General features: G+C 56.7%; 7 protein-coding genes across 7 annotated transcripts in view; 3 read left to right on the top strand and 4 right to left on the bottom strand.

Moving 5' to 3' along the window:
• CHGG_10338 (uncharacterized protein) overlaps positions 1-1681 on the bottom strand; it is a gene marked incomplete at both ends in the record, with an annotated part of 2914 nt that extends 1233 nt beyond the window's left edge. The window contains 2 exons of the mRNA XM_001228264.1: positions 11-699; positions 965-1681. Of these exons, the coding sequence (XP_001228265.1) occupies positions 11-699; positions 965-1681 (1406 nt within the window). The remainder of the gene's footprint in view (positions 1-10; positions 700-964) is intronic.
• Positions 1682-3154: 1473 nt separating this feature from the next.
• Positions 3155-5405, bottom strand: CHGG_10337 (uncharacterized protein; the record flags this gene model as incomplete). Its single annotated transcript, XM_001228263.1, has 2 exons — positions 3155-3257; positions 3388-5405. 2 exons carry the CDS (start codon positions 5403-5405, stop codon positions 3155-3157), a joined length of 2121 nt encoding a protein of 706 aa, XP_001228264.1.
• A 2273-nt stretch (positions 5406-7678) lies between these two features.
• Positions 7679-8401, top strand: CHGG_10336 (uncharacterized protein; the record flags this gene model as incomplete). Its single annotated transcript, XM_001228262.1, has 3 exons — positions 7679-7772; positions 7851-7927; positions 8081-8401. The coding sequence occupies 3 exons, from the start codon at positions 7679-7681 to the stop codon at positions 8399-8401; spliced, it is 492 nt and encodes a 163-aa protein (XP_001228263.1).
• Positions 8402-10021: 1620 nt separating this feature from the next.
• Positions 10022-11688, top strand: CHGG_10335 (uncharacterized protein; the record flags this gene model as incomplete). The annotated part of the gene is made up of 6 exons (XM_001228261.1): positions 10022-10062; positions 10136-10190; positions 10252-10334; positions 10395-10755; positions 10811-11473; positions 11536-11688. 6 exons carry the CDS (start codon positions 10022-10024, stop codon positions 11686-11688), a joined length of 1356 nt encoding a protein of 451 aa, XP_001228262.1.
• A 319-nt stretch (positions 11689-12007) lies between these two features.
• On the top strand, positions 12008-12962 carry CHGG_10334 (uncharacterized protein; the record flags this gene model as incomplete). Its single annotated transcript, XM_001228260.1, has 3 exons — positions 12008-12536; positions 12619-12711; positions 12766-12962. 3 exons carry the CDS (start codon positions 12008-12010, stop codon positions 12960-12962), a joined length of 819 nt encoding a protein of 272 aa, XP_001228261.1.
• A 464-nt stretch (positions 12963-13426) lies between these two features.
• Positions 13427-14541, bottom strand: CHGG_10333 (uncharacterized protein; the record flags this gene model as incomplete). The annotated part of the gene is made up of 3 exons (XM_001228259.1): positions 13427-13470; positions 13533-14383; positions 14453-14541. 3 exons carry the CDS (start codon positions 14539-14541, stop codon positions 13427-13429), a joined length of 984 nt encoding a protein of 327 aa, XP_001228260.1.
• A 524-nt stretch (positions 14542-15065) lies between these two features.
• The window catches only part of CHGG_10332 (uncharacterized protein), a gene marked incomplete at both ends in the record, with an annotated part of 3065 nt that continues 2612 nt past the window's right edge, over positions 15066-15518 (bottom strand). The window contains 2 exons of the mRNA XM_001228258.1: positions 15066-15157; positions 15214-15298. Of these exons, the coding sequence (XP_001228259.1) occupies positions 15066-15157; positions 15214-15298 (177 nt within the window). The remainder of the gene's footprint in view (positions 15158-15213; positions 15299-15518) is intronic.

The raw sequence follows: 15518 nt of genomic DNA, 5'->3' as shown, positions 1-15518 counted from the left end.
TAGCATCGACGCTGTAGATACGGACTGCATCGGCCGCCACGTCGGCGCCGTAGCGACCATACCGGACTCATGTTTGGAAGCAGCACAAGTTGACGTTGCGTCGTGTTTCCACTCGCCCAAGAGACTCATGGATGAGCCCGACTTCTGCACTTTCCATATCTTGACCGTTTTGTCAAATGAGCAGGTAAACGCCCTGTCGTGAACCGCGTCGTAGTCGGAGGACACCACAGAAGAATAGAGCCACGGATCTTGACTCTGTCGCATAGCCTCAGTGGAGTTTTCCCCTTTCTCGACAACCGGTCGGACGATCCGATGCTCTGGGTAGGCACGGAGCGTAATATCGAGACAAGACCCGAGAACCAGGTTACCGGGCTTGTTGTATTGTTGATTATGCGCGTCCGAGTGTTCGGTGGTCCCACACAAAAACCCGGCATTCGAAACCCATACTATAGTGAAGATATCACCGGCACATCCCGTCCACTCCGCCTTCTTTTCCAGCGCATCCTCACGGTACGTACGGAACTCGTTGAAGAAGTTCCGCTGCGACCTTGTTGCGCCTAGTCGCTGGCCCGACACTTCCCTTGCGAAGAGGAGGGAATGAACTCGGCTTGCGCGGATGAGCTCGCCTCGTTGGTCGCCATCATCTCTCCTGATGGCGAGCATAGCCGGTTTAGAGCTTGTCTTCTGATGGATCAAATCCTGGAAAAAGTTGCCGACATCCTCGCTCGTCCGCCCAACCAGCTGGCCCTCCCGCTCGAATACATCTAGGATCGATGGAACGAACCGAGAGTTATTCCTAAGAACTTTGCAGAGGTCTCGTTTCGGGTCCTTGTTTCCCTTCGTTCGGGATAGCTTGAGACTACGCCGAGTAAAGGGTTCGGAGGTGCCTAATTCCTCTATTATGTAAAGTCGACGTGATACGTAACGGGGTCGACAAGACTAGTCGGCTCTAGATCGATAGAACCTTGAGCCCCTTCGACCCATTGAAGTTCTCCGTGATGAGGCAAGATACGGCCCGTCGCTGCTCGGAGGGCCATCTTGCTGCCGGGCTGAATTCGCCTTGGGTCGAAAGCAACATCCTTACCCTCGCCAAACTAATAGCATGGGCTTCTCTCCTCCAATTTTGCGGGGCACCTCGGTGTATCCGTTGAACGAGCTGCTTTGGACTGGCAAGCGGGGGAGGAGCAGGGGAGGGGGGCGTCGAGGGTATTGGGGGCCCCAACGCAGGAAGGGGCGGCACTCGAGTTGCAACCGGAGACGATCGAATAGCAAGTAACGGGGGCGATACAACCTTGGGCGAGGTGTATGGAGCTTCTCCAGCTGGAAGGCGCATACGGGGTTCGAAAGGCCGGGTGGTAAGCGTCCCGACAGGTGCTAGCTCTTTTGGAAGAATCTCAGTGGCATCGTCATCTACGACAATCAACGTAGGTGTGGTTCTCGAGGCGGCAGATGGCGGAGCTGTATTGGCCGGTAGCGAGACCGCAGCAGTTTCGTTTGGCCTGGCATGCCCGTTCCTACCGGGTGTCGGGATGGTAGGAATAGGAATCGGCGACGTTGAGAATCTTGGTACCGGCGAGGGAGCGGCTGGTGGTCGGTAAAACTCGAATTGTAAACCTGGCGTGGACTCTGGGAAGGATTGGTGAGATTCAACTTGGGGTTGGGGGCGGGGGTCGCTGGCCATGGCGACGGCGATGGCGTGGGTGTCGGATTTGGATTGTGGGAAGGAACGAGCTGGTGACCCTAAGCAAGCAGTGTGCGAATTAGCTTCCACGTTATTCGTTCGATTCGTTCGATTCGAGGGGTTGTGTTTACAAGGCGACGGGCAAGTAACTGCACATGCGAGGCGGCAAGAGCCGCTATCCTCGCTTCAAACTCCAAGCTGATGGTCCCGTCACCACGCGTATTATACTCCCGGGAAAACTCTTGTCCTGTCAAGAGGGCAACAACCTAAATATATGATACGTGTCAGGGTTTGAAAGGCGGGAGGGCATAGTATAGTGGTGGGGTGGGCGAAGATACGTACTTGCTTTCCGATTGCCTGAGTATTCACCCGATCTTTCGGGAGGGTCGCGATCTGGCTATCAACATGGGGAAAAACCTGCCTTTGGAGGCAGGCTACCAATCGTTGTTGGGAATCCAGCGGATTCAGTTTCGCCCTTTTGGATGGCGGGAGGTCGGCATCGGCCTCTGCCCTTGGCAGGGCCCCTGAGATATCAGACGTGATACCTGGGCTGGAGAGACTGGTTAACAAAGGCGGTTCGGTCACCAGCGATACAGTGGCAATCTGTGGAATTTGGAGGTGGGTAGGTGGAAATGTGGTCGTGGTAGTTGTGGTGGTCGTTGTGGTTGCCGGGCTCATCTCAAAGGATGCTGGAACATCATGCATCTCGGATATCGAGAGATAATAATCCTCATAAATTGGAAGAGACGCGTTATACATTGATTCACGCGTTAGGTTATTCCATTAGTGTGACGGCAGCTGCCGTCACACCTTCCATCTTCTTCTTTCGACCACCGTTCCATCAATTCAATCCACAGGTGCTTTACAATAAAGCCTGGCAAGCATATGCGCTCTTTCCTTTGCCCATCCTTCCCAGTTTGAGATGGATCGCATCACATGCAAGTACAGACCGGTTGGGTGGTACCTGAGCCTCAGGCTTTGATGCCCCACCCCCTCAGGTCCACACCCCGGGATCCTGCATGCCGTGTTTTGGACGACGTTTTGCACATGTCTGCTTGAGATTACGGAGATCAGCTGGATGAGAGTATATGACTTGCGCAGATGCTTGCAGCACCGTATAACTAATTTTCAGAGCAGTGGATTGGCAGCAGAACGCCAATCTAGTACACAGACTCCAATACCCGCACAGTATATTACAACTTCCATTCCAATCACCCAGGTTGGTATTTGAGCAGTAGTTTCGCTTTACAAACACTATCCACCAATATATAATCGCTTGTATAAACACCCCCCTCTACACCATTGTATACAAAACCGCAAAGTGCAGAATCCAGTGCGACCTACTATATCACACAAAAGCCAAAACCCCTCCCGCTCCGAATACGTAAACCAGCCCGACGAGCTACGCCGCCCATTTATCCATTCCTTACTTACAGGCAGGCACTCAGTAGATAGGCATCAAACAACAATGGATTAGAGCTTGGGCTTCTCGACCGCGTTGACGGCAATCTCCTCGTACATGCGGTCGATCTCGCTCCGGAAGGCACGGGCGGTCTGGGGCCGCTTGAGCTTGAGTCTGTTTCATCTCATGTTAGCATCATGGTCTTACTGATCTCAACTACACTTTCTCCGCCCCTCTCTCCCTTTTTTTAAGCGAAGAAAAGAGGAGCGGAGTAAGCAAGAGTAAGAAGGGACGAAAAACATACGTAGGCGTCAGCAGCTCATTCTCGATCGTGAACGGCTCAATCTCAAAGACGCAGTTCTTAACCTTCTCGAAGCTGTTGAACTTGTGGCGCTTGCCGATCTGCTCTAGCAACTTGAGGAAGGCCGTCTTGACGCGCGGGTCGTTGGCGGCCTGGCGGAGCGCGTCCTTGTCATCGGCGGGGACGGGCTTCTTGAGAATCTTGCCGGCGTAGGGGGCGAAGGTAACCGGATCAATGCCAAAGACAGCGACGAGGCACGACTCCTTGGGGTCGCCGTGGACGAAGGCCATAGCAATCAGGTTGGTGGCGCCCATGTAGACGTTCTCGATGCGTTCGGGCGAGATGTACTCGCCCTGGGAGAGCTTGAGCACGTTCTTCTTGCGGTCGATGATCTTGAAGCGGCCCATGCTGTCGACCTCGACGATGTCACCCGTGTGGAACCATCCGTCGGATTCGATGGCTTTGGCCGTCTCCTCTGGGTTCCGGAAGTACTCCTGGAAGATGATGGGTCCGCGCATCAGCAGCTCACCACGCGGGTTCGGCTTGTCTTCCACCGTGTACTCGTATTCGGGCACGGATTCGATGCACAGCTCGACCGACGGGCACGGGGGCCCGATGTTGCCCGTGGTGAAGTCGCCGGGCATCTGGACGGTGCCGACCGCGTACGTCTCGGTCATGCCGAAGCCCTGGACAAAGTTATTGCCAAAGGCGGCGCGGAGGAACTGGTGGACGTCCGGGTCGAGTTGGGCGCTGCCGCTCACCATGGTGCGCGTTCTCTGCAGGCCCACCGCTTTGAGCACCTTGGGGGTCCAGATGCGATCGTACAGGAAGTGCTTGTTAGTGGCCTGGCCATTAGGCAGCTTCATGCTGGCCTTCTTGGTGTCAATAACGCGGCGCGACAATGTCCCCTTAAATCCGTCGGCCTCGACAGTCGCCGCCTGGATCGCCGAGTTGATGCGGTTGAACAGGCGAGGCACCGACATGAAGCCCGACGGCCGCAGGATCTTGATATCCTCGATTAGCGTAGTGATATCGCCATGGAAATACCCAATGCTCGCCCCCTCAGCGAGCGCAGTTTGGTCCGCCATACGGCCATAGATGTGCGCCAAGGGAAGATACGAGATGTGAACGTCGCCGGCAAAGACGGTCTCGTTGGACCTGGCCGCGGTGATGCCTGCCACGCCGTTCTTGTGCGTGATGAGCACGCCCTTCGGGTCGCCCGTAGTGCCCGAAGTGTAGTTGATGGTCAGGATATCGTCGGCCTTGGGAGGGCGCATGGCGCGGCCGGAGCGTGCACCGAGGGCCTCCACCTCGGTAATAGAGACGACTTGAATGCCGGCGGCAGCAGCGGTGGCGTTCAGCAATTCCCGCTTCGAGTGGCCCGGTACCTCGCCGGCGTCGAGGGGGTCGAGCGAGATGATGAGTTTGAGCGAGGGGACGCGCGAGGCCATCTTCAGTAGGGTAGGGATATGCGGCAGCGAGCAGGCGATGGCCGTCAGACCGCTATGGTTGATGATATACTCGCTCGTTTCGGGGCCGAGAGTCTCATACAGAGAGACCGGCCATAGCGACTGCGAGAGTAGCGCCAGCTCGGTCATCTGCCACTCCGGACGGTTCTGCGCCCACAGGCCCACCGGATACTTGTCCTCCTTGATACCAAGCTGGTGGTGCAGCTCGACGATACCGGCGCCGAAGTTCTTTCTCCGCTCGGCAACCTCGGCATACGTCAGCCAGACATACTTGGGCTCAAATGTCTTGGTGGCAGCATTCCAAGGTCTCCATCCCAGGCACCTCGCCTTGGGGTTTTGGGCAACCGCATGCTCGAATAGGTCGTGGACGGTTCTTTGCGCCGGGTCGTACGTCTCTAGCAACGGACCGTTTTGGAAGCGCCAATGGCGGTAGATCGGGGTGCGGTTCGGACGCTCGGTGCCAGGGATAGGCAGGGCATAGGGTTGGCCGGGGGGCGGGGGCGTCGCGAGGGTCCTAATGTAGGCTTTTGTATCTTGTTTGGTGGGAGCCATGGTTGCGGCGTTGGTGGTAGTTTGGGCCGGGTAGTTGAGCCTCGGGATAAGGATCGTATGTGAGGCCCGGACGAGGAGCGCCAAACAAAGCGAGAGAAAGAATTCGGAGCGACCGAGGGGGGGACGGAGACGGGAGTTCTGCGCGCGCGAGTCACGTCACAGATCTCTTGTAGTGAATACTGAGGGGAGGAGCTGATGAATAAAGATGAAAGATGAAAAACCAAAAGTTTGGAAGATCGTCCCCTTTTCGAACGGAGGGTCGGCATTCGGCTGCAGATGTTCTCGCCCTGGAGGGCGTCCTGGGCCGAGTGCGACAGGGATAGGAAGCCAAGCTGGACGCGGTCGATGTTGCCAAATTGGGGTTTCCTGGCAAGAGATACTTGCCTCCCAACGAAGCATCAATGCTCTTCGTAAGGTGACCATCCTCTTTAAAGGAAATTTAGCACTAAAACCTGGGGATTAACATCCCTAGACCCTTTTATTCGAATTAAGCCATTTAATTCCATGCTAGATACGTTTTCAACGAAAATATTGTAGAATGTATCAGTCATTTTGTTATACACGGCGTACCTTGTCGGCCGGTTGCACCGAGGGTCAGCCTCGGCTGGCATGCTTCAGGGGTGGGGTTGGGGCAATGATTGTGGAGGACGCGGGTTTTTCCAATCGTCAGCGGGTCACTGGAGGAAGGGTGGATCGCTCACGAGCCTCTCAAGGACACCCTTTTCGCGGCGCGACTTCCGTTACTGGCGGCACGACCTGCATGACATGCGGCGACAGCCAGAAGAGGCATCCCATTTCCTGGGGAAAATTGGAGATAAAAGATCTTGTCGAAGAGCGTCGTCAAGGCTCGACATGCGGGGGTTTTCCATGCCGAGCGAGGGGTGCGGAGCAACAGCGAAGGTGAGACAACTGAACAGAAATTACTGGATTAGAGCCAAATGGTTCTTTCAGGTCCCATTCCATGTGAGAACAACCGCCAATTGTCCGCGACTTCCACAAAATGTTTGTCTTGCTTCTTCAACCCCTTACTCGTCGCCAAATGGCGTCTTCTACTGCCGAAGCAAAACAAGGAAGAGGGACATCGGTGTGCTATAAAGTATGTATTTACATGTGCCTTGGGAGATGACGAGACCGCGACGAAGCGCGCTACCTGAAGGGGCCCATGGTTTGGTCGCTGCCTCGGGCAGAGATTGACCTCGGCTAGTCGCCCGCATGCATCTAATTTAAGTGGGGCCGCGACGCCGAGCCTTAACCCCGCGATTCAATTACTGGGCTCGCTGGGGTACTGGCTTGGCATGAGTGCACGGTCCATCTGGTAGTTATCAAGAAGCGCGATTCGAAGATTCCAAAGCCTAGCCCGAAACGCCAAGCAACCTCGCGATGAAAGGCTGCACAGAACAAACACTAATGAGGGGGTGCGATGATGTGATTCAACAGTCAACACCGCTTTTTTACTTACAGGAAATTTTCAGAAACTTGGGGCGAACGTGCTGCCGGAAAGTGTATTAATACTTGGCGGGTTCACTCCTCCAACCTCAACTGACATTCCACGTCCACGCCCGATGGCACCCTGGCATCTAATTTAGGTCCGTGCAGTCCGTTACGGTCGGCTTCGATCTACCATTTTGTCGAGGAGCTGGAGCTGGAGCGGCGTAAGGTAATTGAGAAAGTCGCTGTCGACAAATGTTGCCTCGTCCCCTCCCTGAGGTTTTATATCCCTACCTTTTCTGAAGCAGAGACCGCCAAAGGCGCATCGTCCAAACATCAACTCTAAAACGAGGGGCGCTGCCGTTGTGTACCTGTCACTGGAAGGTTCAAGTGAGCTGGCTTCAGATATACTTAGAAACTACCATCACGACAGTGATCACGCTCACGCCAAGCCGCCGGATTTGCGACTGCCGGCGTCGAAGCCAACCTCACGATGCGCTGTGACCTCAATCTAGTCGTTGCGTCGCCTTCATTGGCCCGGTTGATTCTGCCGACCGTCCACCATATTATGCACAATGTAGTTCCTGAGGATCTTCTGTTTCAGGACGGCTTCATTGGTCACACAGACCAATTAACCAGTATGAAAGACATTCAGGGCTCGCGTCGGCTTGCCGCTTGTTCGACAGGCTCGATCTTCATTTCTGGTGAATGTCTCTCGTTTCGCTCCCACCTCTCGTTCCGCCATCTCTCCGTTTCTTCTTGGCTGGCGATTGCCCTCTTCTAGTTCCCTCACCTTGTTTACTCTGGATTTTTCTGTGCTGTGCATCGTCATCTCTTAGTCCACCATGAAGCTCACAAGCATGTCGTTCCCCCTGATGCCCCTCATCAGGATATCCCAGGGTGTCTTTGCTCTCCTGGTGATAATCCTATCAGGCTTTGGTAAGAACCAACCCCCCAACCGAGCGGCGCGGTGCAGGTAGGATGCAGAAACCAGCTAACACGGCAACCCTTTAACAGTCGCCAACTGGTACACGAGCACGACCCCCTTGCCGTCACCGTCACAAGTCACCTTCCTCCTTTTCAGCGAGGGTCTGGTCCCTCATCTCGAATGGCCCTGACATAGAACTCCCTCCCCACGCTTCCTACCACGCAGTACGGCGCCCGGCCACCACACCCTTTGTTTTCCCTTTCCCCCTCTCAACCACCCCTCTCAACCCCTCTTACTAACCCCCTCCCCCCCCTACCAGTCCCCAAACCCGTACATAACCGCCCCCTTCGACCTCACCAACGCACTCTTCCACCTGGCCGGCTTCTCGGCGCACGCCGCTTTTCTCAACGGCCTGCTCTTCTGCCGCGGAGACGTCTGCCACGCCGCCCAGGCCTCGGTCGCTTTCGCCGCGTTCTCCTTCGCCGTCTGGTCGGCGTCGGCCGCGCTTACCGTTTTGGAGGCGGTGAAGGTTAGGCGTGCTGGTGCTGGTGCTGGTGCTGGTGCTGCTGTTGGGGGTGGTGCTGGGAGGCCCGCTGGTACGGGTGCCATGCCGTGGCCGGGGAAGAAGGAGGCTGTTTGAGGGGAGGGAGGGGGAAGGGGGGAGAAGGGTAGGGACTGGTTGACTGGTGGGTTTGTGGTGATGGACTGGGGTGCGTTTATTAGATGGGGGATGGATGGGGTCACGAATGAGGTCGCCGGGCCGGGCCGCTGCGTCGGTAGTGGAAGGGATCAGTCAGCACCCTATTCGTGCCGCTCGGGTTCGCTCTTAGGCTGTGGTTCTCGGAATTCATGCAGCCGCTGTGCGACAATGCTGGGACGAGGCTATATGGGGTGCCGAGTCTGAAGATCTCAGTCGGCTCAGGGCGTTGTCAGTTAGCATGGCCTTGATGGCTTGCTCTGTCACGGCGAGTTACGAAGGACAGGCGTTTTGGGGTTTGCTGTGTAGAGCGCGCTCGGGAGGTGTTTTGTTTACATAGGTATTAGGGTATATGTACATGATAAATGTCGATTTGCAACTCATACGGAGTGCGAAGGCGGCTGCCAGTGGGTGCCAGCACCAAGAGGTGATAAAAGGACGGGAAACCATCAGCCGGGTTTCGAATGCTGTTTCATTATAAAACTCTTGTCAACTGCCCAACTCTTTTCGCTCTGCCCGTTCTGCTCCACAGGCGAGTGAGTGGGCATCATCAAGACATCTAATAATTCGCAATGCGGATCATTCATGACAGCACACTGCCCAAAAGCACTTCGAGACTCGACCCTTTCGGCTGCCCAACCACACTCGTTCCCAACAGTGCAAATGATCGGCAGATAGGGTTACATGCATCTGCAGACAGAGCACAGAGCACGAGACAGGTTGACAAAGAGTTGACCCCTCGTTGGGGGTGTCCTGGGCTGGCGACAGAAAGCTACCCCGCGCTGCCGCCATCGGATCAGAGCACGAGGATGTGGGATGTTTCTTCATTTATCACCTCATCTCAACGCCAAGCCCGATCTGTCACACATCGTGCCGAAGAGGGGAATGTATAGATCCCGTCTGTATTTAGGCTCCATGACCATAAGGGAGTTCCCGGAACCAGTGTGAATCGAGTTCCGATGGCCGGTCGTGTCATGACTGGACTGAACTTTCAGCCTCAACCCTCTGACAACGATGGGGGAGGCTCGTCTTTAAGCAGCGCGATGGCGAATACCTTCAAAAAGAAGTAGTGTCGTTCAGCGCTCCAGGGCGCTTTTGGTGCTGATTGGGTGGGAATCCGTTCAGCCTGAGGGAGAAGGAGGGACCGTGGGGAACTGCCCCGCGCCATCAACCGATGGCGCAATTGCGTGCTCTAAGAAACCCCCCACTCTCTCCAATTCAACACACGCGACTGGGCAGGAGGCCCCCAGCACGCTGCGTGGTCTGTAACAATTGACAAACCGCGGCATGGTTAAGGTGTTTTTTAACGACAAGCACACAATGACGATCGGCTAGTGAGGTATTTGGAGCCTAGGCGTGGGGAGGAGGAGGGGAGAAATAGAAAAGGGGGAACTTGGTCGCCGATTCTGGGACCTAGTCCCTTGCTTGTTCCGTCCTCGTCACCTTCTCCCACTCCTTCTTTGTTGTCGAGCTCCGAACACCGAATCAACTTTGCTGTTTTCCTGCACTTGCACTTGTGATACCCATTGATACCCCTCGTCGTCGAAAGACAAGTTTGCCGCCATGTCTAACCAGAGATTCGAGACGCTCCAGCTCCATGCGGGGTACGTGTTACTGTTGCTGGCATTCCTTCTATCCGACACCGGATGAAAAGCGAGAGACTGACATTGCGACAAGGCAAGAGCCCGACCCGGCCACCAACTCCCGGGCTGTCCCTATCTACGCCACCACTGTGAGCTGGCTCTGTTTGATGGTTCCCATAGGACAAAAAGCTGACGGGTACAAACAAATAGAGCTACGTCTTCAATGACTCGGCCCATGGTGCCCGCCTCTTCGGGCTCAAGGAGTTCGGCAACATCTACTCCCGGATCATGAAGTGAGTGCGGGTGAAGACCATATGGGAGCCGGAAACGAGCACGGAAACTGACGTCTTCAGCCCGACGGTCGATGTCTTTGAAAAGAGGATTGCTGCTCTCGAGGGTGGTGTCGCTGCGGTGGCTGCCTCCTCCGGCCAGGCCGCGCAGTTCATGGCGATTGCAGCGCTTGCCCACAGCGGTGACAACATTGTCTCGACATCCAACCTCTATGGCGGCACGTACAACCAGTTCAAGGTGCTCTTCTCGCGCTTTGGCATCACGACCAAGTTCGTCAACGGTGACAGCCCCGAAGACATTGCGGCCGCCATCGACGACAAGACCAAGGCTGTCTACATCGAGAGCATCGGTAACCCGCGCTACAACGTGCCCGAGTTCGAGGCCATCGCCAAGGTCGCCCACGACGCCGGCGTCCCGGTTGTGGTGAGTGGCCAGCATCTTTCGCCGGTTAATATCACGGGAACTGACAGATGTCTAGGTTGACAACACCTTCGGTGCCGGTGGCTACTTTGTGCGCCCGATCGACCACGGTGCCGACATTGTGGTGCACTCCGCGACCAAGTGGATTGGCGGGCATGGTACAACCGTCGCGGGTGTTGTGATTGACAGCGGCAAGTTCGACTGGGGCAAGAACGCCAAGCGGTTCCCCCAGATGGTCGAGCCGTCGGAGGGTTACCACGGGCTCAAGTTCTGGGAGACCTTTGGTGCCATCACCTTCGCCATCCGCGTGCGCGTCGAGATCCTGCGCGACCTGGGGCCCTGCCTCAACCCCTTCGGCGCCCAGCAGCTGCTGATCGGCCTCGAGACGCTGTCGCTGCGCGCCGAGCGGCACGCCCAGAACGCGCTGGCTCTGGCGCGCTACCTCGAGAAGAGCGAGTACGTCTCGTGGGTGTCGTACCCCGGCCTCGAGAGCCACCAATCGCACGAGACGGCCAAGAAGTACCTCAAGCGCGGCTTCGGCGGCGTGCTGAGCTTCGGTGTCAAGGGCGGCGGCGCGGCCGGCAGCCAGATTGTCGACGGCTTCAAGCTGGTCTCGAATCTGGCCAACGTCGGCGACTCCAAGACGCTGGCGATCCACCCGTGGACCACCACCCACGAGCAGCTTAGCGACGAGGAGAAGGTCAGCTCGGGTGTGACTGAGGTTAGTAATTTACTATGCCGGGCGGGTTCCCTCCTTAGAATTTGATGCTGACAGAACCCTAGGACCTCATCCGTATCTCGGTCGGCACGGAGCACATCGACGACATCATTGCCGACTTTGACCAGGCGTTCAAGGCGGCTGCGGCCGTGACAACAAAGGATGGCGACAAGCCGCTAGCCGAGAGGAAAGCCGAGGAGGCACCGGTTGTTGTTTAATATGTATCTGATGTAGCGCGATATTTTAATGAATGTTCAAATGATTCCAATCTCTGAAATCTGTGAAGTTGCCGTCACCGACCGATGTTGTCTTTACAAAGAGATTGTGTTCGAATCGCACCGCCAAACAGTTCCTGTGGCCTGCCCTCTCCCGGCACCAATCACACCCCTGTAACAGCACCCCCTGCAACTCGCATTCCGTCACCAAAACCTCCAGCAGCTGCTTTCCAAACTTCCATCAACCATCACCGCCGCCACCACCCCAACCACCAACCCAAACCACCACTTGCGCTTTCAGCGCGCCCAACCCAAACCAACAATGCATCTCAACACCCTCCTCCTCCTCCCCCTCCTCAGCGCCCTCACCCCGCTCACCACCGCCTCCAAACCCACCACCCCCAACCACGACCACGACCTCGAAACAACAACACTCACCCTGCGCATCCCCCCCACAAACCCCTCCCTCCCCAACGCGCACCTCCTCCCGGCCTCGACCCGCGCCACGCTCACCACCCTCGGCCGCGCGCTGTCCGCGCCCCTGTCCGTCGCCAACACCTTTGTGTTTCGCAATGTTAGTGTGGGCTCGTATCTGGCGGATGTGCATTGTGTGAGCCACGCGTTCGCGCCGCTGCGCGTGGATGTGGCCGCGGCCGAGGGTGCAGATGGGGGTGGGGGGAAGAAGGGGTCGGGGTCTGGGTTGGGGGTGCGCGCGTGGGAGACGTTTCGGGGGGGTGATTGGGGGAATACGGGGGAGGGCGCGCCGGTGGGGGAGTATAGCGGGGGTGGGGGGCATGTGGTGGAGGTGAGGGTGCTGGGGGCGAAGGGGTATTTTATGGAGAGGAGTAGCTGTGAGTTTTTATGGGCATTGGCTTGCTTGCTTGCCGGTTTGTGTGGTTTTGGGAGTGGGTTTGCTAACTGCGAGGGAATTAGTCTCGGTGTTGAGCATCTTCAAGAACCCGATGATCTTGCTTGGGCTGGTCAGCATGGCGCTGTTCTTTGGCATGCCGAAGCTGGTGGAGAACAGTAAGTCTCCCTCATCTTGGGCTAACATGGTGCTTGACACTAACGACATCACAGTGGATCCCGAGATGCGCGCCGAGTGGGAGGAGCGGCAAAAGGAGAACCCGATGAACAGCATTATGGGCGCCGCGTCCGGGCAGAACGCGAACCCCATGGGCAACTTCGATATGGCGGCTTTCTTGGCAGGGTCAGGGTCGAGCAAGGCGGAAGAGGGGGGCGCGAAGGGGAAGACCGAGGGCAAGAAGAAGAGATAGTTGTGTTCGATGCTGGAGCTGTAGGAATACGGAGGGGTCAACGGGTATATATATATAGAGAGAGAGGAGTGTCTGTATTGGAGTTATTACACGTTCCGGACGAACAGCTCTGGTGTGTCTGTCACTCCCGCGCACCTGCCGGGAACAGGGTGATTCGAGACCAACATCGCCATCCATTCCCCTCATACCTAACGCCGGCAAAATTCTCCATATCTACGAGATAATTCTGGTCAACACACCGCAGCAAGTGAGCAATATTATCGTGATGTATTAATCATGTACGTGCGTTGCCATCGTCAGGATCCCCGGGCGTCAACAAGCGAACAGATGCCCACCGGTCAAAATTGGCCCAAAGTTCATGATACAGATCCAGCAAAGTCAAACAAATTGGCATCTAGGAGAGAGTAAACCCCCAATGCCCACTCGGCCCGTTGGTCTCAGCTCTCAACCCCCGCGACCAGCCTTTAAAAGTCGCCACCACCACCATCATCGAAATCAGCACCATCCTCTGTAACCATGTGTTAGCCATCACCATCACAGTATTTATGCCTCAAGGGGGAATGCACTCACGGAACCCATCCTGGTACGCGTCCTCATTCGAGTCCTGGATCGCATCCGCCACCAACGCACCACCCAATAGACCAGCACCCACACCCAACGCCGCGCCACCAGCCATCATGCCCATGTTGCTGCCGCCGGACTTCTTATATCCGCCATGCTGCCCCCCATAACCATGCTGCTGGGGCGGGTAGTACCCTCCCTGCGGCGGATATCCGTGCTGCTGCGGGGGGTAGTAACCCCCACCATGCGGCTGCCCATATCCCCCAGGAGCGCCATATCCTCCGGGAGCGCCATACCCGCCAGGGGCGCCATAACCCCCCGGCGCACCACCATACGGCTGCTGATACCCGCCGCCACCATGGTGACCACTACCGCCCCCACCCAAAATCCCGCCCAACCCACCCGGCAAACCGTGACCACCACCACCACCACCACCCATCGGTTTCTTCCCCCCGCCAAAGATCTTGCCCAGCAAACCACCGCCCGAACGGGACTTATCATCCGGGCGTGGCGGCAGTTGGCCCGGGAAGGGGCTTTGCTGGCCCTGACCCTGCTGCTGGTAGGAAGGGGAGGCGCGGGCGCGGGCGTCCTCCTCGGCCTGCAGCTGGCGGGCGAGGCGGGCGTCCTCGTCTTCGTTGCCGTGGAAGCTGGAGCCGCCGGGGGTGTTGCTGCTGCTGTTGAGGTAGGATGCAGCGGCGCCTTGGTTGGGGTTGTCGTAGGGGTTGACTTTGGTGTCGGAGGGCGCGGGCGTCGCGCCGGGGGTGTAGCCCGGGGGCGCGCCCAGGTCGTCGTGCGGGGGCTGGGCGGGCTCGGTGGGTTTCTCCCATTGGGACTTTTTGGTGTAGGTGTTTACGTAGAACCTGGGGGGAAAGAGGCGAGGTTAGGATTCGTGGGGTGGGATGCGGTGTGGTGATGGCGGGTGTGCTTACCATTCTTTGTACTGATCGTTCCAGCGGGCTACCCAGCCCTCGGGTACCTTAGGCGGGGGAGGGCCCGGCGGCGCCTCGAAATCGGCCATATTGTATCGGTGATGTTTTGAATTGAAAGGAGAGATGGACTTTTCACGATGATGCGGAAAAGAACGGTGATCGAGGCAAGTGTGAATGAGGTCCGCGCTTTTGAAGTGGGGGAGTTACTCAGTTCGAGCAGTCAGAATGGCGGGGTAGTTGAAGTCGTCGCGGATCGGAAAGTGTTTCCAACACAACAAAGTTACGGAGGCCCTCCCGTTTCAGCTGGGCAGTTGGAGACTAAGGAAATAGTGGTCCCGGGAGGAAAGCGGTCCCGGGAGCAGTAATTCCATTTTATGTACGCATCGCTGGCCAGAGGGACATGTAAGTGAGGGGCAACATCGCGTAACTACGAAGCCAGCCAGCACAGCCACCCGCCTGACTGGAAGGGGCGCGAAGGAGCATGTCCGATGGAAGGTGACAGGGATTCTCCTTCACAGTTTGGAATCGCTCACTCTCGCTTGGCAAGTGTTTACCTGGGAGCCTGGCTCTTGTCGAGTCCTCTGCTTGGAGGGGCTTGCGCCACCCGACCTTACTACGCACTTTGTGGGGTCATATTCAAACCCCTTCGATGCACGTTTCCGCCCCCGTTTGGTGGCACCTGCCTGGAACGCGTGTTGTTCAGGGCTGTGCCGGTTCACAGCATGACTACCATCAAGATACGCACTCACAAACGCAGAGACCCCGCCACCCTCGCCGCCGAGACACGCCGGACGAGGCTGCGGAGCTTGGATGGCCCAAACAGGAAACCGATTCAATGGAGATCATCTGTTAGTTAACATTTTAGCAGCACCCGCCACCCTCCCATATTCAAAAAAAAGTCAGTAAGGAACTAAAACCGCCCGAGACCTTTCTCCAGAGCTTTAGGTATAATTGTTGGTTTAATAACCCTGTTGTGGTTGTTAGAATAGGGGGTGGTGGGGTGGCATGATCTCTTTTCGCGGGTACCCAAATGCCTGGACTAAAGGATTCTCTTTTTAACTTGATT

The sequence above is a fragment of the Chaetomium globosum genome, genomic scaffold, assembly GCF_000143365.1.
Source record: "Chaetomium globosum CBS 148.51 scaffold_7 genomic scaffold, whole genome shotgun sequence".
NCBI lineage: Eukaryota > Fungi > Ascomycota > Sordariomycetes > Sordariales > Chaetomiaceae > Chaetomium > Chaetomium globosum.
This window is presented reverse-complemented; position numbering and strand designations above follow the sequence as displayed.